General features: G+C 36.5%; 6 protein-coding genes across 6 annotated transcripts; 5 read left to right on the top strand and 1 right to left on the bottom strand.

Moving 5' to 3' along the window:
- Positions 1-1847: 1847 nt before the first annotated feature.
- MELLADRAFT_86535 (uncharacterized protein) lies at positions 1848-3936 on the top strand (the record flags this gene model as incomplete). The annotated part of the gene is made up of 7 exons (XM_007410299.1): positions 1848-2430; positions 2523-2699; positions 2783-3158; positions 3236-3316; positions 3417-3474; positions 3570-3690; positions 3782-3936. The coding sequence occupies 7 exons, from the start codon at positions 1848-1850 to the stop codon at positions 3934-3936; spliced, it is 1551 nt and encodes a 516-aa protein (XP_007410361.1).
- Positions 3937-6610: 2674 nt separating this feature from the next.
- MELLADRAFT_106638 (uncharacterized protein) lies at positions 6611-10032 on the top strand (the record flags this gene model as incomplete). Its single annotated transcript, XM_007410300.1, has 13 exons — positions 6611-7113; positions 7182-7275; positions 7352-7427; positions 7512-7605; positions 7699-7777; positions 7856-7874; positions 7957-8009; positions 8083-8373; positions 8456-8477; positions 8545-8835; positions 8921-9310; positions 9332-9445; positions 9527-10032. The coding sequence occupies 13 exons, from the start codon at positions 6611-6613 to the stop codon at positions 10030-10032; spliced, it is 2532 nt and encodes an 843-aa protein (XP_007410362.1).
- A 1200-nt stretch (positions 10033-11232) lies between these two features.
- MELLADRAFT_124163 (uncharacterized protein) lies at positions 11233-11953 on the top strand (the record flags this gene model as incomplete). Its single annotated transcript, XM_007410301.1, has 5 exons — positions 11233-11347; positions 11443-11511; positions 11604-11717; positions 11801-11863; positions 11925-11953. 5 exons carry the CDS (start codon positions 11233-11235, stop codon positions 11951-11953), a joined length of 390 nt encoding a protein of 129 aa, XP_007410363.1.
- A 2126-nt stretch (positions 11954-14079) lies between these two features.
- Positions 14080-14624, top strand: MELLADRAFT_106637 (uncharacterized protein; the record flags this gene model as incomplete). Its single annotated transcript, XM_007410302.1, has 3 exons — positions 14080-14221; positions 14362-14414; positions 14505-14624. The coding sequence occupies 3 exons, from the start codon at positions 14080-14082 to the stop codon at positions 14622-14624; spliced, it is 315 nt and encodes a 104-aa protein (XP_007410364.1).
- A 134-nt stretch (positions 14625-14758) lies between these two features.
- MELLADRAFT_71900 (uncharacterized protein) lies at positions 14759-16210 on the bottom strand (the record flags this gene model as incomplete). The annotated part of the gene is made up of 2 exons (XM_007410138.1): positions 14759-15353; positions 15448-16210. The coding sequence occupies 2 exons, from the start codon at positions 16068-16070 to the stop codon at positions 14909-14911; spliced, it is 1068 nt and encodes a 355-aa protein (XP_007410200.1).
- Positions 16211-18582: 2372 nt separating this feature from the next.
- MELLADRAFT_116499 (uncharacterized protein) lies at positions 18583-22177 on the top strand (the record flags this gene model as incomplete). The annotated part of the gene is made up of 4 exons (XM_007410303.1): positions 18583-19093; positions 19164-20411; positions 20494-20831; positions 20903-22177. The coding sequence occupies 3 exons, from the start codon at positions 19248-19250 to the stop codon at positions 21753-21755; spliced, it is 2355 nt and encodes a 784-aa protein (XP_007410365.1).
- Between the last annotated feature and the right edge of the window lie 2384 nt (positions 22178-24561).

Raw genomic sequence — 24561 nt, 5'->3', positions numbered from 1 at the left:
TTGGAGCATTATTCTTCAAGTAGGCGCTGTTGAGCTTGTCATATGACATGATACTGGGTTCTCCATTCTTGTCAAAATTTAAATTAGATGTTTCTCACCACCATTGTTGTGTAGTACATTCACCAACAGGATAGTTTTATATTAGACAACAATGCAAGAAGAATTGGATCATGTTTTATGTGCAATTGATAATATTGATACAATTAGTCAAGCTCAGAACTTGAGTGAGTGAGAGTCACCAGTGTTGAAAGAGTTCGAGGACCTGTCCCTGGCAGAACTTCACCCTGTGGAAGAGGGTGACTCACCATATGAAATATTCCCAGAAGGCCTGCTGTATGTGAAACAAGAAGCAAGACACAAGATTGTTCTCACCAATCCCAATGTAGTAATCAATGGTAAACAATTTGGTTACCCTCATGGGCATTTGGCATCTTGGCATAAATTGGTTGAGCAGCACTTGGACGCAGGAAGAATTTGACAGACTCAAAGCCAATATAGATCAAAGGAATTTGATTTCCTGTTGGAAGAGCTTGATCTTATTGATTCAAAGGAACCACTGTGGTTGTTTACAGATGCAAGTGGCCATGGACTGGGTGCAGCGCTGTTTCTTATGGTGTTTTTCTGGTCTCCTCTCTAACCAGTTTCTTAAATTTTTCAGCCATTCTAGTATGTTATTATTTGTGAGATTGTACATATTGTGATATACTTTTCATGAGCAACAGACATCCCTGCATGGCTTGAGAGCTGTGCTGAGGATGCAAAAACCAGGCCTTACGCCGTGTTGTAAATGGCCTAAGAGATCAAATGGAATTTGAAAGTGCCTGAATTGTCCTCTTACATCACAATTTCAAAGTGCTTCTGCTTCATCTGAACCAAAAGTAAATGGTAACTCAATGAGGAACAATAATGGCTGAAAATTTTAAGAAAGTGGGAAGAGAGGAGACCAGAAAAACACCATAAGGGGACTCAATTTCTAGAGTCACACAGCCAATAAACCCGTTTGAGTCATGAACCCCTCTTTTGAGGGTGCGGACAAGGCTGTGTGAGGGGCTTAGTTAAGCTAAGCTTCTACGTGACTTTCCAGAGCTAGGTGAGTCTTCAGTCTCAATATGACGAAGTTTGTAAGAGTTTGTAATTCGTACTTGTCCTCTCTCGAGGGGTCGTGCCGGAGACTGTTCCGGATCCCAGTGAAGGTTCTGAATCTCACAAACAGTGAAGGTTCTGAATCTCACGAACCTTACATCACGCCCCCTATTTCAGTCGTTTTCAACAAGCTTGCCACACATTCACTGCTAAATTCTGCTAAATTGCTCATGTTTTGCGGGTCAATTTGGACAAGCTTTTTGAAAACGTAAAGACGTCACATAAAAGTCTTGAGGAAAAGCGCATATGATCATCACCGGAAATCCCGACAACATCACATTCACCATGACAAATCCCACCACATCTATGTAATAGGGACTGTGATTGAAGCTATCGAATCAATTGCAACCTAATTCTCGTTCAGTTTGCCAAGACTCGTGTCGGCCTCCACCCCGAGCAGATGGATGAGGGATTTGGTTCAACCTTCATGGAATTTTTGCAACTTCAGTCCATTCAGGAAAGCTTGTCACAAATTCCACACCAATTCGCAGGAATTTTGCGGGCAACTTTGGTCAAGCTGACTGTTATACACCCCTGAACACTTCTTCCTCTTTTCCTTTTGTCTTCTGTAGCTATAAAGCACCCAACATCCATGTCCATCTGAAATTATAAATCATACATATTAATAATAAAACCCCAGCTGACGACTTCTTACGACCTACATCATGAAGTTAATGATAATGGATCAAATCGGCTTATCATCAATGATTCCGAATCCTAACGTTAACAGTGTTCTGGATCAATTGATATTATTGATATTAATAGTTTATTTGATTAATCGGATCAGATGGAAAGTTAAAGAATACTCAAATAAAACAAAAGCGAAATCATCAAATAGTAAAATAGCACCTTTAGTGACTTGTACAATTCCATTCGATTCAAAATTCTTATATTATAAAATTGTCTCACTTTTGAAAGGTGATCCATCAAGTTCATTAGATTACCTTAATTCTTATTCAAAATTAACTAAAGCTATCAGAATCAATATCTTGGGAACCGAAATCATTCATACCTTTTCCCATTTAGATGTTAAATATATTTTATCTAAAAACTTTCAAAATTGGGGTAAATCAAATAGTTTCGTAGAGGCTTTGTATCCATTGTTAGGTGATGGTATCTTTAATTCTGACCAAAGATCACTTTGGTCTTGGCATAGAACATTAACTAGACCTCATTTTACAAAAAAAAGAATTTCGGATGTGGAAGCTTGTGAAGAACATGTTTCTAGATTGATTAGTTGGATTGAATTTCAAAATATATCGGATCATTCTGTTGATATTCAAGATCGTACGATTCGATTTCACTTGTTTAATTTTTCTCCTGACTATCGATGACCTTCTAATTTACTGTTTTGATGTTTTTTTGTTGGTTTTTTTTAGTCTTTTCACGGTTGACCCTCACTGTCGCTACCCAGCATTTCTTTGGACATTGTTTGGACACGCTCAATGATCTCTTACTTGATAGACCTATACAAAAAGGTGCTATAGATGCAACAGCTTTCTCCAACGACTTTGCTGACGCTCAATCACATTGTCTATCATATCTCTTTCTACCATGTAAGCACCTTGTTTTAAATTTATGAAGTATGCTTTCAACGTTAATCAATCCCCGTCCTTTAATTTTCACCTAGCTTTCATAGTCAGATTATTTCAAAAAGTATCACCTGATCCATCAATCAAGAGAGTCTCGGCAGCCGTAGATGTGTTGATAGAGAATATAGCCAAAGAGCGTAGTTTATCAGTTGATCAACAAGACCCTGAAACCCTATTCAATAGCATACATCGATCAGGTTGCTCAACCCACCTTCTTCGTCATGAACTTCTCAATCTATTAATCGCCGCACGAGATTCACTTTCTTCTTTACTTACTAGTTGCATTTATGAATTAGCTGGACGGGATGAGCTTTGGAATCAACTTCAATCGGAATCTAGCCATCTTGGCCAAATCTCTATCATTTCCATGAATCAAATCCATCAATGTAAATTACTTAGAGCAGTGATTAATGAAACTCTTAGGTTAGTGGTTCCAGCTCTTCCAATCTTTTACATTTGGTCCTTGTTGACATCATTGATATTTTTTCTCTGGTTCTTAGACTTCATCCACCTGTTTGGGCAAACCTACGTGCTGCATTCGAAGATGATGTATTACCATCGGGTATATTTGTTTCAGCAGGGTTAGTCTTGATCGCAATTTCAGTGATTCCACATTTTAATTTGATCTATGTATCTTTTAAAATCGATTTCTTCTGATCAACGGCTTACTCAAATATCTAGAACCGATTGTCGATTTAGTATCCGAGAATTCCAACGAGATCCGGAAGTATGGGGTATGGTCAGTAAAATGAAACAAACATACAATCTATTGATACATTTTTGGAAACTAATCAAGTTTTTTTTTGATTTGATGATGTTTTGAAATACGAATAGGATGCAGAAGAATTCATACCGGATCGTTGGTTAGATGGTAGACAAGTCTTACAAAGTAAAGATCCATTTAGTTTCCAACCATTTAGTGCAGGGCCGAGACTTTGTCTTGGTCAACAATTCGGTAAGTTTTTTTTTTCTTCTTACTTCCAGAAGAAAAAATAACCTCTTTAACTCGAAAATCAAACTCACCTGGAACGTTTTTGTTTCTTTAGCTTATACTGAATTGTCTATCGCATTGATTAGATTACTTAATCGATTCTCTAGAGTTGAGTTAGTAGGTAAATCAGCCGTTAGGGAAAATATTAAAGAAGTCCACTCTGTGACTTTGAGCTTCCAAGATGGATTATGGGTTAAGTTTCATCCATGAACGATCTCAAATGGCGTAATTATTTCATAGGATATAATGGTTTTACAAGATATAATGATCTCAGGAATTATTGGCATGAATTTGATGAACTCAATGGATGTGGATTTGAAATGATTCTACGTAATGAATATGGATTAATCTTTCATTCTTCAAGGTTTATGGATATTCTAGATTCTCATGTTGTATCTGAATGTGAAGTGTGTTTGTTTTCAATAGAGGATCAGTGAGGACAGATGATGATGTTTGAATTTAATTTTGTTGTTTGAAGTCTTTACACCTTTGTTAGGATGCCTCTCAGCAGAGCATTCCAGGGTATCACTAATGTATTTTATAAACCATTCCTACCATCAGACGGTTCTTTTTTTGAGGAGGAATTTTGTAATTGTTGAAGCATTCTATTGATTACCCTGATCGTGATCTATTTGTTGCCCTTTGAGCTCCTTTCACTAGCTTTTCTCGGGGGAATGATGGTTCATAATGAGCTTTCAGTCCAGTGAGGAACACTGAGCGTTCAGGACCACTTGTCTCCTCGTCTGCCTGAGCCTCAACTCAGACTGATGAAGTTCAGCCTAGGCAATACTCATCTGATCTTGTCCCTTAGTGTATGTTTGTAGACATTTGTGACACCAAGATCACACAATCGTGACAAACTTGCAAAGACTGTAGGCCCCCCAACGTCAGGGGCCAGCTCCACGGACATTGTGGGTGATACCATAGAAGTTGAAAGTTTTACTGGCGAAACCGCCAAAAAGATGTGTGAATCCAAAGACTAAAACCCCGAAAGCAAAAAATCAGTGAGAGCAAAAGCGAGAAGGAGGATGAAAGTGAGAAAGAGAAAGAGAAAGAGAAGGAAAGCAACAAAGATGAGGAAAGGAACAAGGGACTTCCTCCTGAGGGAGCTGATTTATCTTCTTGAATGTGTATAACGAGTGACTTATCTAATCAATTTGACCTATGGATTTGACATTAAAAAAATCATCAAATACATCAAGCTCATCATCTATGGAATCCACCGTCTGTAGTATTTCAAAAAAACATCATTAGGATAAAGTAACGAGGAAAAGTGGATCAAAGGCTAGTTGATTACGCTACATTAGATATGCAAGGTGCAAGGTTGACTTCAAGACTGTATGGTATCATATCACTGTGTGAAGAAAGGAGCATGTGATTTTTTGTTGGAAGTCATCTGGCTATGACCTGAAGAACTTATTTTATAAAGATGAACAGATGGCATATATTCTAGGCACTCATTCAGATGTGTATTTGTTTATTTATTGAACAGAGGAGAATGTATTTATGTGAAATGAAATAAAACCTATGAAACAAAAAATGGACAAACAATGTGGTAAATGCCAATACTTTCTGATAAGCCACATATAGATTTTTTTTTGAAATGAAGTCAGATATATATGTGGTAAAAAAACAGCTAGATAAAGATTCACATGATCTTGCAACTAATATCTAAAGAGAAAACTACAGTCAAGAATCCTTTCACAAGACCAGCTTGTTTTCTTGAATTAGTTGTCCATAGTGAATGCAGTTGTCTAGAAGTATGAATACTTTTTCTGAAATCAGGATATATACAAGGAAAAGATAATAGTGATTGGCTGATGTAAAATGATTGAATGAGAAAAGGCAAATAAGATGTTTGAATGTTTCTGCACAGAATGTAGAATGCTTGAACATCAAGTTAAGTAGTCAGAACTGTCATGATCATCAAATCATTAACTCATCAACACGAAAATGAAAAGAGACAAATAAAGTTGAATGATACATACTGAAGAAGAAAAAAGGTTGCCCATGAAATATGTATATTGACAAGATCCTTTTGAAGGTGATCTCAAAATTGAGATCTTTTGAATTTTTTTCAAATGCAAAAATAACATGGGACTTACCATGATGACCAAGAGCCTTTGATCGATTACGCCGAGTTTATTCCATCTTGCACTGCCAAATCACCTCCTTTGATTCTTGATCTTCAATTTTTTGAGGTTGAGACTTGAGTGCTCGATGATAACCCATATGCTATATAAACCATTGGTTTAAGCAAGTCAAGATGAGTATCACGTGATCATACGTATGTGTGTATGTACTATGGACTTAGTTGTATGTAGCTGTTACATGAAGTTTTAATTTACATATGAAGAAGCAGATCTTTTTTCATACATATTTTTAATTTTGTCTGTGTGAAAGTCATCAAGTCAGCCAGTCGTCGCGCTCTGCGTATGTATGTAAGATTGAACGCGTCAGTAAAAAGAAGAAGAAGAAAAGAAAGTTTAATGATTAGAAGAAGATCTGTACTCTGAGCTGAGTTGATCAATCAAAACAAACAAACAAACACAAACAAAGAAACACTCAATCCTAGATCATCAATCTTGAGCTTACACATCTTTAAGTCTCCTCAGCAAGACTCAGCATCCTCAGCATCATTCAGAAAACCCGTTCATCCATTTCTACAAGAATCACTCAGCTTGATTTCAGCCTCCTTTGAGCTTGACATCACCCCGTCGACTTCTGGACAAATTCAATGACAACTTCCTTTGGGGTTCATCAAACAGACAAAAACGACTTAACTTTCATTTGACCAACCTCAATCTCCTCCAATCAAAACAGTCATTCTTACTATCACTTTAATCCATCTTTAATCTCATTTTTCAAAACTTGATCTAACTCAATGGCTTTCCCAGATCGTAATCATCGATATCTTAATGGATACTTCAATCGTGATAACACAGAGTACGAAAATGATCAATTTGTTTACTCACAAGCCACCCAAGAACAACCTCCCACTCAAATCAACACCGATGATCAAATCTGGTTACCGAGTCCATCACAAGCAGAACCTATACCAGAAGAAGAAGAAGAAACTCCATGGGCCACTTTACACGATTTAACTCGACATGTACCTAAGAAAGCTCTTATGCCTGGTGTTAACTTATTGTGTATCGGAAGAGAGAAGAATCGTGATTTACCTAAAAGTCGTTGTAAACAGGATTTGGTCATTAAAACTGATCATCAAAACGCATGTCAACTTTCGAGAAAACATTGTATCATTCAAAGAAAAGGTGTGAACGATGAAGATTTAGATTCCCAAACCAAGCATGGAGGTGAAGACTTTATACGACAAATGACGAAAAAAGCCAAGATGCCTCATAATGGACAAAATACTAGTGAGGTGTAAGTCTCCTTTGACTCGACTCACTCTTGAATCGGTCATCATTTCTAATCTGTTGACTCCACTTCAGTATATCCATACGAGATTTGAGCTCGAACGGTACTTTTATCAATGGTAAGAAATGTGAACCCAATAAATGGACTAAGCTAGACCATGGTGATCATGTAAGTCTTCAATTCACATCCTCAAGTCAACGTGTATCATCTTTGATTTAGTTGATCTTCAATTTGATGGATTTAGATCGCACTGGGCTCAATCACGGGTCAGAATGATAAACCAAGTAGAACATTTGAATGGATGATTTCCATTCCATCTCGTCAGTCAACTATTCTTACTAACCTTATATTTCTTTAACAATTCAAACTCTAACATTTTCTTCTTTGACGTGACTGGAATCCAGAGCGTAAATTTCCTATGAATAAAAAACCTGCTGCCCACAGTCTCATCGGGCAAAAGGTATACGACCGATATGATCTCATTTCACCTTTGGGCCAGTCAGTTGTTATTCTTTTGGACATCTATTCTTATCCTTGTTTATCGACTCTGCTCTCAAAACTGACTCCTCTTTATTTTCCTCATCTTCGTAGTGGAGCTTTTGCTACAACTTGGAAAGCATTCGATCGTGAGAGTGGTGAATTTAGAGCCATTAAAGTTATTCAGAAGAAAGTAAGTTGGATTTTCTTGTTCTTCTTCATCTTAAAGTTTTCTTGAATGTTCATTGACGTTGGTACTTATCACACACAGGATCATGAACACAACACACGTAATTAAATTTGATTAACCTTATCTGTCACTTTAAAACTTTAAAGGCTGATCTATTCTGTACGTTTTGATTCAATCTATAGAAAACCTTGTAAATTTTCAAAGAGAAATCGAAATATTAGAAAAAGTAGACCATGTCAGTTAAATCAAGTTCAAATTCTCAAATTCTCAATCATTCCAAATCTAACCATCGATTTCTTCTTATACAGCCAAACATAGTGAAATTTTTCGAATCCTTTGAAGATGAAGAATTCATATGGATCGTCTTAGAATTAGTAGACGGTGGTGAATACTTGGATTATGTTTGTAATTCAAATGGATTGGATGAAGAATCATGTCGAATTATCACAGCTATGTTACTACAAGCATTAGCTTATCTTGCTGCATTGAATATTGCACATCGTGATCTTAAACCTGAAAACATCTTGATGACTTCTGGTGCTAATCCAAGGCCGAAGATTGCTGATTTCGGGTTAGCTAAACAATTAACTAAACCTAATGTAAGTTGATGATCTATTTTACTCTAGAGCATGTTTCCTAGTATACTGACTACATTCTTCTACATGGTCATCTTGACCATAGGCCAGATTTAAGACTCAGTGTGGTAAGAGCTTTCATATTATCATATCTGGTCCTGCTTGAGGCTGATATCAATCTTTCACTTCAAACAGGAACCCCTGCATATTTAGCTCCAGAGATCGTAGTCCCAGCTTTGAATAATAAAAAGAAAGGTTATACAGTGGCAGTTGATATGTATTCTTTAGGAGTGATTGTTTATGCTGCTTTAGGAAACTGTTCACCTTTCGAAGGACAAGAACAAAGAGGCGATATAAGGCAAATCTGTAAAGAAAGAAAAGTAGATACATCTGTTTTATCTGAATTGAAACCCAACATTAGTGAAGCTGCACTTGAATTCATTACACGACTTACGATACCTATTGCAGAAGAAAGGATGAGTGCAAGTAAGTGATTTTGTGTTTGGTGATAGTTTTTTTTCTTGAAAATGAATTTATGATTGATGAGATTGTGTGGGTACGGTTTTTGTAGACGAAGCTTTAGAACATAGATGGATTAGAGAATCAGTCATAGAATGGCCACAGAAAGCTTGTCAATTACCATCCAATCCTACATTAAGTTCTTCACCACCTGAAGAAGAAACGATTTTAGCCAAGTCTACTAAACCGGTTCGACAAAAGATCAACGAAGATGAAAGTTTTGAATATCAAGCCAATGATCCAACTGAAAATTATGATTATCCTAGATTAAGTGAATGGCAAGAAGGAGTTACATCTGATTTCGATTGGCCAAATCAACTTGATCTTATAGATGGAATATCTAAAAGAAGAAGCCCTACTAGTATTTCTCCATATAACTCGGTTCAAACTCATGAAGATCAAAAGGTTGATGTGATTAATGAGATGTGTTCTCAAAAACTTGGTGTGTTCTTTTTTTCAAAAGATTTGTTGAAAGAGAGATCTATGTGGAATTGGTCTAATGATTGGTTTTGGTTAGGTAAAATGAGATTAGAAACTCAATGTTCTTCTGAGAAGAATAGTACAGAAGATCTTCCAGGTTAATCTTTTGATCCATCGAAAATTTCTTAACAACCAAATCTTAGAAATCAAAGTGACTAATTAATTTTTTTTATTACAGTTGTTCCAACTTCCGCACCACCTTCTTGTAGTAATACGAGATCAGAATCAAATGTTTCAATTCCAGTCTCACCAAATGAATCCCTGATTGATAAACAATTACATCAAATCCATTCACACTTTAATCCAAAAGGATTTACAAGTTCCAAACGAAAATTAAGACAATGGTCTACTTCACCCAGATTGATATCCAAGCCAATTGCAAAAGATGATCAAATACCGGCTAAAATGAAATTATTTAAAGAAGTTAGCAAAGAATCGAAAAAAGAAGAGATCCATCAAACCAAAGAAACCGATTTGATGAAAGTCAAAGGGATTGAAAAGGTTTTGAAACCTTTAAATCGAATCACTTCTAATAAAAACCTTTTGGTCACTAAACCTTCTTATCATCTTCAAGAGAATCCAATGGTTTTTAAACCTAAAGGCACTGGTATTGGAAATGGAAATGGAAAGGAATTAGAAACAACTGAAGATTTACCTAAAAAGAAACGTAATCGTCAAAATTAAAAACAAAAACCAAAACAATCAAATTGATTAATTTTTCCTTCTTCTTTATTATTTATAGAAAAATTTCTTTTGCTTATTCAATTTTTTTTTGTACAATATAAACTATATATAGATAATTCAAGGACCAAAAAAAATTGAGAATAATTCTTTTTGTGTTTTAAAAAAAATAGTAGATTTTGTAATATAGAGGTCATATGTGTGACTGTGACTGTGATTGAGTGTGTGTGTTTGATTTCTTTTTTTTAATGATTATCTTCTTGGACATTTTTTCTTGCTTTATTTTAAACAAAATAAAATAATAATTAGATACTTGAAATTTGAAATTTAAAATTTAGAAGAGAAAACAATTGCAAAGCAGAATCTCAAAGGAACTCTCGTGAAGAACAAGGGTACTATCTTTTTCTCAGCGTTTCATTTTGTGTCATGACGTCATAATCTTTTGTTTTGTTTGCAAGATTGGGTCATCATTTTATTCTTAACTGTTTTAGACGACCTATTCGTTTATTCTTTGTATTTGATTACTTTCCCTTGTTATTGTGTTTCTCATAATCTTAGACCATCATCATCATTTGTTACTTTTGGGAAAAGCACATCCCATAGCTTAACGAAGTTATTTTAGTAAAAATTTCAGATCCGAATATCATAGGGGTCCTGTCTTCTTAAATAAATTTTGTATTCGGACGCTGGAACTTGAAGTCATCCAATTTGCCGGCCCGGATGTTATCTAGAGTCCCGGCACGCCGTATGATTGGGTTGGCCAGCCCACGATCAATGGTGAATTTGTGACATCTTGAATCTTCCTGAATGGAGAACCCTACTTCAGCCTTCAGGTAAATTCTTTTTTCTATATTTGACTGGTGGCGCAGACTGTCAGACATCGGATTTCTAGGATGCATACATAGTTGTGCACCCTTGCGTATAGGTGTCTTCACAAAAAAGTACATTTTACCCCTCTGTAACAAATAAAGGAACTTACCTTCATTAGTCAAGGTCCACGCCCAACCACACGCTCCTTTTGGAATATATTGGAATTTGGAGGATAGCCTCATTCATACCTAACCACGAAGATGGAACCTCCCAGCTCTCACTGCATAGCTTCCTCACGGGCAATATATCCTGCTTCACGCTGCTCAATCGATCGAATTTTTCGTTACTTATATAAATAACTTTTCTTCTCTCTGGATCTTCTCACAAGAGCAAATGTTGAACCAGTCTTTTCTTAAGATCAGTGTGCTAGTCGCCACCTTATGTCTCAACGCACTCCGTGTATCTTCAATGGTGTGGAATTGCCCAGGCCAATATACGATCCAGGGTGGTGATGTTGGTACGTTGTTCCTTTATCTGTTCCTCACGCCTCGAACGGGATCCACCACACGGATTGGCTGAATCTATCTCTTTTCTTCTCCCAAGTTTGTGACCAAAACAAGGACGATGGCACCACCAACATAAATTGCCACCCGGAGAGCTGTTCCAACGGGGGTAGGGATTTTTAATCAAACCAAATCGCTGTTTGATGGCTGATTCTCACAAGAAAACTGACAGACCATTCAATCTTATGAATGAAAATCTAGGTAAGAAATGGGTTCCAATGTCGAACTGTGTATGGAATGACCGATACGACGTCCCTGGCCTAAGCAAGCAGCAATGTGCCCAGTATACTTATGTTACTAGTGACAAGACATACGGTGTGTAGTCGTTTTTCAACAAAAAAATCCCGTAGCTTACTTCAGCCTATTGACAAATTTGATATCTGGATCAAATTTCTTAGATTGTAAGAACCCAGCGGGCCATAACTATATCTGCTCCTCAAACCCAACAGGTGGATTCATGAGTCAGTCCAACCGCAACTCTGTATGAGGCCAACATGGTTGATGAGAGAATTTTTCTTTTAGCGTGCACCGATTGCTTCACCGTACCCTAAGAATTGACCAAATCCCGAGTCTTGCTTGCATCGGTCACCCGCACAAGCAAATCTACTTCAATATCCTGAGTCATATTGTGGGCGCAGTTCAAAACACGTCGCGCCTCAAAATTCCAAAATAAGCATGTGTGTGCCCCTGATACTATATAAGCTCTTCTGTAGATAGCAGGAGAACTTAAATCTTGAGGTCACAAACACACACTCACCTCCAGAATTCTGTGACAAAAGAACAACAGAAGTTATCTGAATCTAAAGCCAACTCCAATCAATGGGTCTTGACTGATACACACATGTTTGCTTTGCTGGACAGGACTCTTGATGTTGGCAATACACAACTTTGTACAAGCTTTCCAACTTGCACAGTGTACTAACTACAAGTTATTCATGGATGGCAATCCACCTAGACTTCATATGAACTATACCTTAACAGAATACAAACTACAAACCAGATCTATTTTATTGCCATCAAGCTGCACAAGCGGGTACCCCATGCTGGGGTTCAAAAGTCCCCCTGTGTGCAACCAAGTCTCACAGCTAAATGACTCAAACTCACTCAAAGATGATATTGCAAGTCAAACCATCCCTCAAGCTCAAATCAAAAAAATACCAATCCCAAAAGCCAGACAAACCACTCCCCAAAGCAGAATTGAAATCATAAATGACCAAGGTTTTGAAACTTGTATCAATTGTGTAAAGGACCTCTGAAAGTCCTCCACTAATATTTCTTACAGGAGTTCAGAGATGCAAACTGAGGGATCAGGATGCCACAAAGTGAATCCAATTGACTTTCTATGAACCAATGAAATATATTATTTGGAACCTGGCTTCAAAGGATAATGAATCTAAGTCAGTCAAAGATTCCCTAAGGAGCCAGTTGTGTTTGTGTTAAATGTGAAAAGATATAATAAGACTAATATGTTTTGTATGCTTATGAGTGCATATATGTTTGTATGGTGTAACAGTGTTTTGGTTTTAAACATTTTGCAGCCTCACAAAAAAATTGAACAGATATTCTTACAAGCCTTGTACACATTCTTGTGCCACTTTTAGCACCACATTATTTGAGCAAAGTTACACAGTTGAGTTCTTTCAGTTCTTGTAAATCTGGGTCTTATTCAATACACAAGGCCTACATGCACGCTTGGACTGTTCATAGTCACTTGATTCTGTAGGCCAAGTTCCTTGCAATCAAAAGCTGTCAAGATGATAAAAGTGATACAAGGAGAAACAGAAGACCTTGAAGGAGCTCTTTTCAATTTGTTGGGAGGTTTCATAATATTTGGAGCCCTAAAAATGGGATTCCAAGCAAAAATGCTTGAAGATCCTGCTGGGCTCAGGTCACCCCCGGCTTCAGTCATAAGAGTGGATATGACCACATCAGAAGAGGGGCTTGCCTAAGCTTACTGCAAATACAAGTAGGACCCAGGAATGCACCTATAGAGGTATGTATCAAAACTTGGGTTTTGGTTTTTGGGCTCTACACTACACATCAATTCTTGTCTCAAGTTGCCAAATGCTTCAAAAGATGTGTCTGTGATAGGTCTATCAAATGAACCTGCTTCAAGGCCCTTCACTTTTCCCACTTTGGGGTAAAAGGGTAAAAGGGATTGGCATATTTTTTTGGGGCCTCCAAGGCCTGATCCAAGCATGTGATTTTATGCCTGTTTTCAGCTCTTAAGTACATCCAATTATCCTGAGAAGTATGGGTGCTATGAGACTTGAGACTAGTTTTGATGAAACTTTTTGTTTGGTGCTGTCAAAGTGCGGTGATGTGCCCAAAACTCTCTCCAACAAAAGTTTGGGATTCTTGATCAATACCTCTAGAGTTGCATTCCAGGACTCTACTTATCTGAGCTCAAGAAAGTTCCTCAAAGGCGGTAAGTGGAAAACCTGTGTAAGGACTGGCACAATTTGAGTTTTGTGGTGTGATCCCAGAATCATCGAAGATGACGTCAGAGTGTAAGATGACGTCAGAATGGTCATCAAGTTTCTATATAATTACCATTTCTCATTTCTCATTTCCATCTCGATTCAAAAAACCAAATCATTCGAAACTTCTTAACCTCACTTTTCTATTTAACAAAATCTCATCAATCAATCCATTTACTTACAAAAACAAAACTAAAATGAAATTAATTCAAACAAGTTCAAGTTTATTTAAAAATCAATTTACTTTAAGACTTCATCATCAAAATTTAAATCCAATCTTATACAAGAATTTCAATCGAAGCTTTCTTATCATTCATCATTTAAATCAAAATACAAAAGGTAATGAAAAAAAAACGATTCAAATCAAATGCAATTTATTTGCCTTCAATCCATTTCTTCTTTTTATCCTTTAATATCTTTCGTTTCTTGGTTTTGATTTTTGATTTTCTGTTGTTTTTTTTGTGTTTGGTTTATTTTAGAACCTCATAAAGATACTCAACAATTTACTAAACCTGATCCAAATTCAAAAAAGGTAAAGATTTTAAAAACACTTTCGTTCCTTTTTCTAAATCATCACTAATCTTTTGTGTGTGTGTGTTTTGGTGTGTTTTTTGAAATAAAGGTACCAACTGATTCAGAAGAACATGTTAGAGCAGAAAAAGATGATCGATCAACTAAAACTTTACAAAAAGAAACCATCAAAGAAGTTCACGAAACTCATCATACCAAGAACAAAACTTGATCTTAAATCTTTCTTACAATTGTGATTTTTTTCCCTTTCAAAATCGATTTTCTACTCTGTATTTGATTTTTGAACTCTGAGAACAATCTTATGTTTAAATGTATGAGTGATATATTTAGATCAATTCAAGTTTTAGTTCTCAATTGTTGATTTTCACTTACACCAGTTGATTATCAGATGTTTCATGACCAAAATCATGGTGTACAAGATCATTAAGATTAACATTAGGTTATACAAACTTACAAATGAGAAATCAACAGAAGAAAAAAGGTGAACCCAAAAGATCATTCCGACATTCCTAATCTACTAACTTGTCTTGCTAATGCACTACCTTGAGCATGTCTCTGTTGAAACATATTCCGTCTAGACTGATGAACATTCCGTTGACTAAGCTCACCTGATCTTCCAAGATTGACTTGATGATGATGATGATGAGTAGTAGTGGTAGTAGTAGTAGTCGGAGTCGTATTTAAAAGATCAATTAAACTAACTTCAGATTCTAAACCTTTATCTTCTTCTTCACCTAACCAAAGTTGTCTTGGTGGTAATAACAAATTCGATGCTTCTTCTGATGATGATGATGAGGGTAATGAGTGTAAATTGAAATCAGTTTCTAAATATTTTTCATGGTTGATGATTTCACTTGAAGTTCCTTCAAGTCCTAAATTTAATGAATTCGATTGAATTGATAAAGAAGGAGAAAAAGCTGTAGGTGATGGATATAACCATCTAGATAGGATTCGAAAAGAAAAGGAGAAATCAAGTTAAAATCAAGGTTGATCAAATCAGATTGAAAGAAATGATTAGGAAAAAGAAACTCAACTGATCTTGATTCAATCCGTTGACTAAAGATCTCAAGTTTTGTTGAATTTCAAAAACCAATTCGTCTTCTTGAATCGAATTAATCTTTTGATAAGTTTGAAAGTTTTGAGTTTCATTAGATTTACTACCATCAAACAAGACTGATTCTCTTAAATTCTTTAACCAGATCGGTTCGATCCTTTGAGTTTGATCATTAAACCATTCGCGATCTTGAACCGAATCTGATGAAGGATGAGTGATAGTATGATTAGAATTAGCGGAATTCCAAACTGATTGAAGTGATTTGATTTGATTTGAGTTATAAGGTAAAAGTTGACCATTCGAATCTAAACATAAAATCTCAGAAACTAATTTCTCAAGTTTACTCGAATCATCAAGCTCAAAACTTTCTTCATTAAATTCGCCTTCAATCAAATCAGATTGTGATTCGTTTCTTTTGATTTCAGATGATGATGCTGATGATGATGTTAAATTACTTTTGCTTTGGTTTGATGATCTAATGGATTCTTCTGGATCTATTTGATCTTGAACTTCTGCTTGTGGATAAGTATGGTTTGAAAATCTATAATTTAAATGACTTGATTGGTTGGATTCCATTGAATGATGAGTTTCATAATTTTGCATTTGTTTTTTTGGTTTTGTTGGGTTTATAATTTGATGATGATGATTGATGATAGTGTTCTTGTCAAGATATAAGTGGTTGTTATTGAATAGTTGATATTTAGTTTCGGTATGTATCCAGTTGAGCTTACCCAAACACTGGCAGTCGATGGTTCATAACTTCAGGATGAACGATCCAGTTTCGATTGAGTTGAATCATCCAAATGAGGTTTTAAAGAATGTTGTTTTTAACAACTGAGTTTTTCACACACACAACCCTATTTCAATTAAGGCCCTATTAGTATTAGGCCCCGATGGATAGTCCGACTCCCGGGTATAAACTGGATCATTTTTTAAATAAATCTTGGATGTCTGATGATCAAAAAATACTACATACTCCATCATAATAATCATTAATATCATGATCTGGTTTTTGATCATTTCTTCTTGGGATACATCTTTGGCTTTGGTTTTAACTTTTATATAGCTCTGACCTGTTCATGCTCCAGGTAAAAGATCTCCCCTTTAGCTATGTACTATAGACTGCCCAGTGCCAATTCATCCTAATTGATCTCTTTCACAAATAAGTTTTGCTTGATACCAATTGTGTTTTTATAGCAAACTGCTTTGAACAATGAATCCATGAATGTGTCCTCGCAAGAGATGGTAATAAGTCAAAGACACTGAACAGACATGAGCATCTGCAACATGGATTTTGATAGTAGTCTCTGAGCGTACAAGTAAGCCATTTGGTATCAAGCTCAGTGGTTTTGATAAGAGGTTTGGCTTGATGTAGTTTTAGTCCTGCACAAGTTATGGCAACTAGTCATGAGAGCCGGAAGTGAAATTTATGGCTTGCCAATCCATGCACCTTGCAAGTGTTGCAGAAAAAATATATGATGAGATGGAAGTTGGTTTCAAAAGCGCTTGTCAAGTTTCACTTTATATCACCATTTTATAACCTTCAGATCCATTTTGTTGTACATATGTATACCAAGAAAATTGATGACCCAAAAACCACAATTGATCAGTTTTAATCAGATTGGTGAACAAGTTTTTGTACAAAAGATGATCAACTTTTCAAATGATTTTTTTCATACAAATCGTTCAAATCAGCTTTTTTTTTGATTCAATTCAGCTTTTTTTGAAGACCGAATGTTTTTCTAGTAAACATACAGTCAAACCGGAAAAACTTGCCACCAATTCCCCGCCAATTTGCTCGAGTTTTGCGGGCAAAATCGGTCAAGCTTTTCTGGTTTGACTGTACAAGATGCAAAAGAAATCGAGAGTTGAGATAAGTAAAAGTTTAGAAATCATGTATGTACCATCACGCCATTACATATCTTAGATCACCTGTGTGATAAATCAAGTAGATATGTGTGTATCTGAAAAGAGATTAAAGCATGATTGAATTTTGATCGGAAATCCGGGATATTAAATTGAAAAAAGTCATATCCCCATGAGGAATAAGGAATGAGGAACATGAATGGATGAAGGATTGAAGATGATCTCCGCTTGTAGAGCGAGATTTTGAAGATTTTAAGGGAAACAGCACGGAAAGAAAAATATCTTGTGTATATTTGAGGTTCTTCTGGCTTGTGGCTCTCGGATAGATCTGTAGTCAAAGAAAAAAAACTCTTGAAAATGAAAAAGTAACAAGCGTGTTTCAATTTGTTGGTTGTGACTGTGGGGGACTGTGATGATGATGATGATGATGATGATCTATGAGCGGAGAAAAGCAGATTGATAGAATTAATCCTTAAAGTCAGAGGATGAGGAGAGCGAGATCATGATAGAGATCAAGTTGGATGAAAACTTCAAGGCTTTGGATGGTTTATTTTTGGATCAAGATCTACGTAGGACAAACAGCAGAGGGAATTTCTTAAGATCAGTCCCCGCCACTGTCCACCGCTAGGAATCAGGATGATGACATGAATGAAAGCAGTTTACCGAATCCTAAATTCTCAAGTCACCCAAATCCAATTCAATTCGATTCAACTTGACTCCATGACCAAACCAACATCAGAATTTACAAAATCAATTCGATCCAAAAGCCATTGAGAACATTCATGATCTTGTGTTTTGTTTTGAGCCACTTTGTACTTTACTTTTTTCATGATCAATGCTCTTCTTTATTCATCTGTGCGGTGGGTTTCTTTGCACCTTCTTGTATTTAGAAGGTTTTTTTTGACCAAATACTCAGTTGTGATTTCCACTTCTTTCTGACCAAAAAAAAAAGAACAGCTCAATCTATCGAATTGGTTGTCAATCTTCACTCTCAGATTGATTTCTCTCTCTCTCTCTCTGTGTGTTTTGTTTTAAAAGAGTGGTGTTTAGACCTTCATTTTGGTACAATAATTTAATTCAAATCAAATAGAAAAACGAGTTGGGGCCTTTTTTTGGTCAATCTTCATCTAAACTTTTTTTTTCGGTCCTTCTTCTTTCCTCTGTCTTTCTATCGAAGCTTCTCCTTCTCATCCTGTTCCTTCTTCAAGTGGTTCATTTGATATTCATCTTCTTTTTTTTTTTCAAATTCATCCATTCAGATCCAAAATAAAATACAGATTGTTCAAAAGTTTACAAATCTTTAGTCTAGTTCTTTAAAAAATCAAATTTGGTACCTTTCCTTCCCTTGACCTTTGATTTGTTGACTTGACCTTCTGAACCTTTGTCTACATACACAAATTCAAGAAGTGATCATCAAAGGTCTTTTTTAGTTCTTTAACGATTTCTCCCTTTTTTTTTACAACGATCAAGTGTTTTGGGTTTTCCTCTGTAGAACTATATAAAGTCTGCTGGATTTTCAAGTTTACCTGAAAATTAACTTTAAACTGTAAAACTGTCTAGACACTTCTACTTACCATCTAACAACAATCCCAATCAAATCCTATCACATATTAATAATCATTCACCCGTCAACTTTCATCCTTTCAAATTCGCCAACTACCTTATCTCTTTATAGTCCATTAAAACGACTTTGAGGTTTACCTTTTTATAATTTGATTTAGCTGAGTTCTGTAAAACTTCTTCATCAAGATTTATCACTTGTGAGTGTTTCATCCAATCATCCGGATTTCGATCACGTCACTCAAACTAAAATAGGCAGTTTTTTTGTAGACGCGTTTCTCACCAAAAGACGAAAAAAAATCATACATACACCTAAACCGAGACATCAAACTTCGAAGGAAGTGTACTAAAAAGATGATCATGTTCAATCGATCCTTGGTCGATGCTAATGCAGCTATCCCCTCTCACCTCCACCCTGTAGCACTTCGATCTACTGCTCATGCTTCTAATCCTCAAACAGCTGCAGTCTCTCAATTAGCAGAAGCTCAACTTAGAGCTTCTAATTCGATTTCCGATCATTCTTCAACTTCAACTCAACCTACTCCTTCAACTCCTTCATCATCATCTTCTTCTTCATTATCGTTTGTTTCAGGACCAAAGGATGGGATCTCTGGATTACCTATTGACCATTCTGTTTATCCGCTTCTCTCGACTATTGATCCATCTGCTCCTCATGCCAATTCGATCAAGCTTCTTACGTGTTCTGATTATGCCAACCTCTATCATGCCTATCTTCGTTCCACCGCCAATGTAGACGAATCAAAAGTGTTTCCTTACCTACATTGTCCAGATCGAGCAGGAACCTCACAGTCTACGTACTTTTCACAAGCTCATCATCATCATCCTCACTCTGTTGGTCCTACTCGAAGACCGCCTTCGTATCGTGGACTTACCGTCATCACTGCCGACTCAGTTGCCGGACCACGTAATCCTACGGCTCGTCACCGTACGCGTTCTCTTGGATCGACTTCTACTGCCTCTGCATCATCTGTCTCCTCTTCGGCTCCTCTCTCATCTGCAAGCTCTCCGGCTACCTCAGTTGAAGGACCTGAACCACGCGCTTCTCTTCTTGTCTCAGCCCTTGCGCCAGACGAGATACTCGAACGTAGTGCAAGAACAGGAGATCTGATGCCAAGATTTATAAGACGACCTATGCCTTCGAGCTCAGTCAACTTGAGGTTGTTTGGACATCAACCAGGTCAATATGCAACGGTTTCGGATATTGTGATTTACTCTGAATCAGGAGTGAATGAGACGGTGATTGAATTGGCGCGATTGGTAGTAGAAGCCCAAGCTCAGTTTCGAAAATTTCAACAAGAACAACATTTGGTAGATGATTTTCCAGATTATCATGTGTTTATTGTTAATGAAAGATTTGAAGGATTCGAAAAGGAATATGGTGAATTGGTGGCTGTTGATGGTTGGGGCTTTAGGCGTTCAAAGGTGGATTTTTTTGAAAGAGAACGGTTAGAGATGGAGTCTTTAACGCGTGCATCACGAATCGAAGAAAATATTTGGGTATGTCTTTTCTATAAGATCTGTCTTGAAGAGTTTGTATGAGTTGGTTGACCGATTGATTTCTTTTTCTACGTATCAATAGCTTGGCAATACGGCTGATGCGATGAGAGATGAAGAGGAACTCAGTCCTCCTCGGTTCTCTATTATGATTGAAGCTCATGATTCGGCTAGGATCTTAAGCTCATCGGAACTCGAGAGCTTATTTCCAACCTCTCTCAACTCTTCAACTTCTTCGCAGTCATCTGTTTCATCCCCTGCAATCACAAGACCTCCATTGCACTTGGAAGTGCCTAGTACCGGTTCAGCCTCTGGTTCAATGTCTATGGAACAACTCGTACGATCTCTTCAAGAGTTTTGTGCTTGGGTGTCTAGAGTGACGCGTGATGGTCACCAGATCCTCGTCCATTGTCATGACGGATAGTCAGTCTCTTTTTATCTTGACTTTCTTTTGCTAAAACCAATATCTAAACCAAATCCTTTTGTTTGATTAGTACCGAGACGAGCTTGTTCGGGCTTGCCTATACCATCTATCGTCAACGTATTCCGTTATCTGATGCTTATCTACATCTTCAACTTCATGCTGGTCGTTCATTCTTCCTCTACCCATCGGATCTTACTGTTCTACGATACTTTGAAAGACGATGTTCAACTTCAGATCCAGCTTTGAGCCCGATCCCAAGAGGTGCACGTTGGTTAGAGGATGGGTTTGAAGGACACTTTCCTTCACGTATCTTACCTTTTCTGTATCTTGGTAATTTATCACACGCCAATAACCCTTCGATGCTTCGTGCATTGGGTATTACTGCGGTGGTCTCCATGGGTGAAAGTGCGCGATCATCGTTGGCTGAACGTGGCTTGGAGGTTTTGGACGTCAAGGCAGTTGCTGATGATGGACTTGATCGGATCTCTGCTCATATGCCAGCGGCGATGGAGTTTATTGAACGTACTCGACGTGCAGGTGGTAAAGTCTTGGTACATTGTAGAGTAGGTGTTAGTAGATCAGCTACAGTGGTGATTGGATATGTGATGGCACATTGTGATATTGATTTAGCCAGTGCTTATCTCTTGGTTAGATCAAGACGATTGAACATTTTAATCCAACCTAATCTAGTGTTTATGTGGGCCTTGAGAAGATGGGAATCACAATTAACTTATTTTGAATTGAGCAAAACTAATCAAGATATCATTCAAGGAGCCGCGATGGGATGTGATTGTGGGATTTGTTTTGATTCAGATCAAGAAGGAAACTTGAAGAAACTTAAGAGAAGAGTTGGATCGGCTGCTTGGACTTGGAGTTCACTTGCTTTAGAAATCTCTTTGTTAAATCAAAGGTATCTTTGTTGAAAATCAAAATTCAAATCCAAATTCAAATTCAATCTTTTTCTTTTTCGGTTTCTTTTTGATCCTCTTCTTTCTTTTACCGTTACTTTTTTTTCTCTTTGTGTCTTTCTTTTGTTTCTCTCTCTCTCTCTTTTTTTTTCTCTCTCTCTCTCTGTTTTTGAATGTTTCTAACTCGATGAATTAGTGGGTTTTTTTCTTCTTCTTATAGTATGTTTTAACAAGTTTTTTTTGTTTGTTTGATTTTTCCCCTTTTTTTTTTACTTATCTTTTGGTTTCATAAAACAAAATAGAAAAAAAGACAATTTGATTTTAATTTTTTTTTAATTAAGAAAAAAAAAACTTGAGCAAGATATAATATATATATATTGATATATACTTATATTTTTAGTGAATTTTTTTTTTCCATGATCATGATGATGATGATGATGTTTTTTTTGGCTTTTTTATTAAATTATTATTATGATATGTAATATTTTTTATGAATTTAGAATTTTTGTCTTTTGAATGATTGGTTTGGTTGGATTTTGAAAAAGAGTGTATAAGTATAGTTGGTTGATGTTTTTGGATTGAAAAAAAGGAAATAAGGTTTCTTTGTAATATATATAACATAGGTAAGTACATGAAGTGATGTGTTTTTGATGGATATAGATACATATATATACATACATATCTTATTCCAAGACATATGTAAAAGAGATATGTGTTTAGAATTCTCACTTGTCTTGATCAAAAAGAAATGAGTGAAGTTGTTATTTGAGAGAAAAAGGTCTGGATCGATTTAATTGATCAGTTTTTGGTGCATATGTATGTATTTATATGAGAAGATCTGAAAGTTGATTATAATGATTTTTTTGAGTGATTTGTCAATCTTATCTTGATATATATTCTTCATCTTTAACTACGCATAATCTTTCATTGATGATTTGTTTTTTGTCAGATTTATCTTGATTCATTCATCCTCATTTGACGTAATCCATATCTTCTTTTTTTATATCTTAGTATGCCAGGAAGATGTGTGCACAACATCCTCATAATGATACAGTCGACTCCCTCAAAACCCATACCTCTTTATGGAAACCCAAAACTATGGGTTTTATGGGTGTATGGTTTTGGAGGATCTCCCTCATAACCCATAGATTAAGGTTTAGCAGGTAAAGTATGGGTCAAGAGGGAGATTTTTTTTCAAAGAGTTGTTCAAAAAATCAATTTCCATATTGCTGTGTGATACCTACGGAAGCCGTGACGTGAAGTGACCGCCACCGTTTTTTCAAAACTTCGGTTTTCGGTTTTCGGTTTTTGGTTTTTGGAATTTGGGCATGTCCTTCAATTTTTGATACACACCACGGGCTACCATCACCGAGAACACCAACTGACACCATCACCACCACCAAGGGTTTATTCCACACTCGTATTTTCACTCAGCACCCACCACCGAGCATTTTTTCCACATCTGTCTTTTCACCACCAGCTAGCTATGTACGAACATCACCACCCACCACCGAGCTATCTTTTCACACTTGTCTTTTCACCAATCTAGCTATCACCACCACCACCCAGCTTGAGTATCTTTTATCAAAGTCCAGACTTGTTTCAATAAACTTGTAATCAACTTGGTATCATTCACAGTCAATGAACTTGTAATCAACTTGGTATCATTCACAGTCAATAAACTTGTAATCAACTTGGTATCATTTACAGTCACAAATCACCTTACCCCTCAATCAATCAACAACCTTTCTGATCAAAGAAACTGTTGGTTTTCCAAATAGGTTGAATTTTGAGGAGGTGATTGTCAAGATCAACCTCAATTGTTTGAGAACTCAGAATAATCAAAAATACTTGGCATACATTTTTTAAAACAGCCTCATGATTGAAATGTTGTAAGTTGTGTAAAACAATCAATAAGTAAGTGATACAAACTCTGTGAAATGATCAGGTTCCAGATTGTAATCACCATGATTTGTGATTATACTCTTTGCAATTCGAAGATACTTATGTAAATTTTTTGTTCAGATGAGGGCCAGCCAATTCAGCATTTTGATGTGTAGTTAGTGTAAGAATTAATGGATCAATAAGAAGTTAAAGAAGAAACTTCAAAGGTGAACACAATGAGTGTTGAGATAAGAGCTTTCAGAGTTAGTTGTGATGTGTAGTAGGATCGAGTGGATCAATTTTTTGTTGAGATAAGAGCAAGCCGATGGAGCTTTTTGATGCAATGGGTAGTTTAAACATTAGTGGTTCGATATGAAGTTGACGAAGAAATTTAAAAGGTTAACACAACAGGTGTTGAGATAAGAGCTCGCCAATTCGACTGTGATGTGTAGTAGGATCTATTAGTTTAATTTGAACTACAATACTTTGGTATTGATTGATACGATTGAAGTTGATAAGATTTGAGATGTGGTTTGATTGAGTCAAAGTCTGGATATTTGAAGGCACAAGAGTTGAATCGGTCGAGCAGTTTGACCGACTCACTGTAAATTGAGAGGGAGGCATGGTTGCTTTTCAAAAAAATTGAAGGAAATGCCCAAATTCCAAAAACCGAAAACCGAAAACCGAAGTTTTGAAAAAACGGTGGCGGTCACTTCACGTCACGGCTTCCGTAGATACCTGTGTTGTCCGTTGCTTTTCTCAGCAGCCCATTTCTTAGAACCTATAATATACAACAACTCATGTTTTCAGCAAGTGAACAGTTCAACAGGGCCCTTGAGGTTACAACTTACTGGCTTCTTTGGGTACCACTGATTGCTTTGTTTGATTGAATTTCAAAATCAAAAGTTCAAGTCTCTTGAGCTCTTCTTGAATTGAA

The sequence above is a fragment of the Melampsora larici-populina genome (genome assembly GCF_000204055.1).
Source record: "Melampsora larici-populina 98AG31 unplaced genomic scaffold MELLAscaffold_19, whole genome shotgun sequence".
Lineage (NCBI taxonomy): Eukaryota > Fungi > Basidiomycota > Pucciniomycetes > Pucciniales > Melampsoraceae > Melampsora > Melampsora laricis-populina.
The sequence above is the reverse complement of the archived record's forward strand: the minus strand, read 5'-3'. Positions and strand labels throughout refer to the sequence as shown.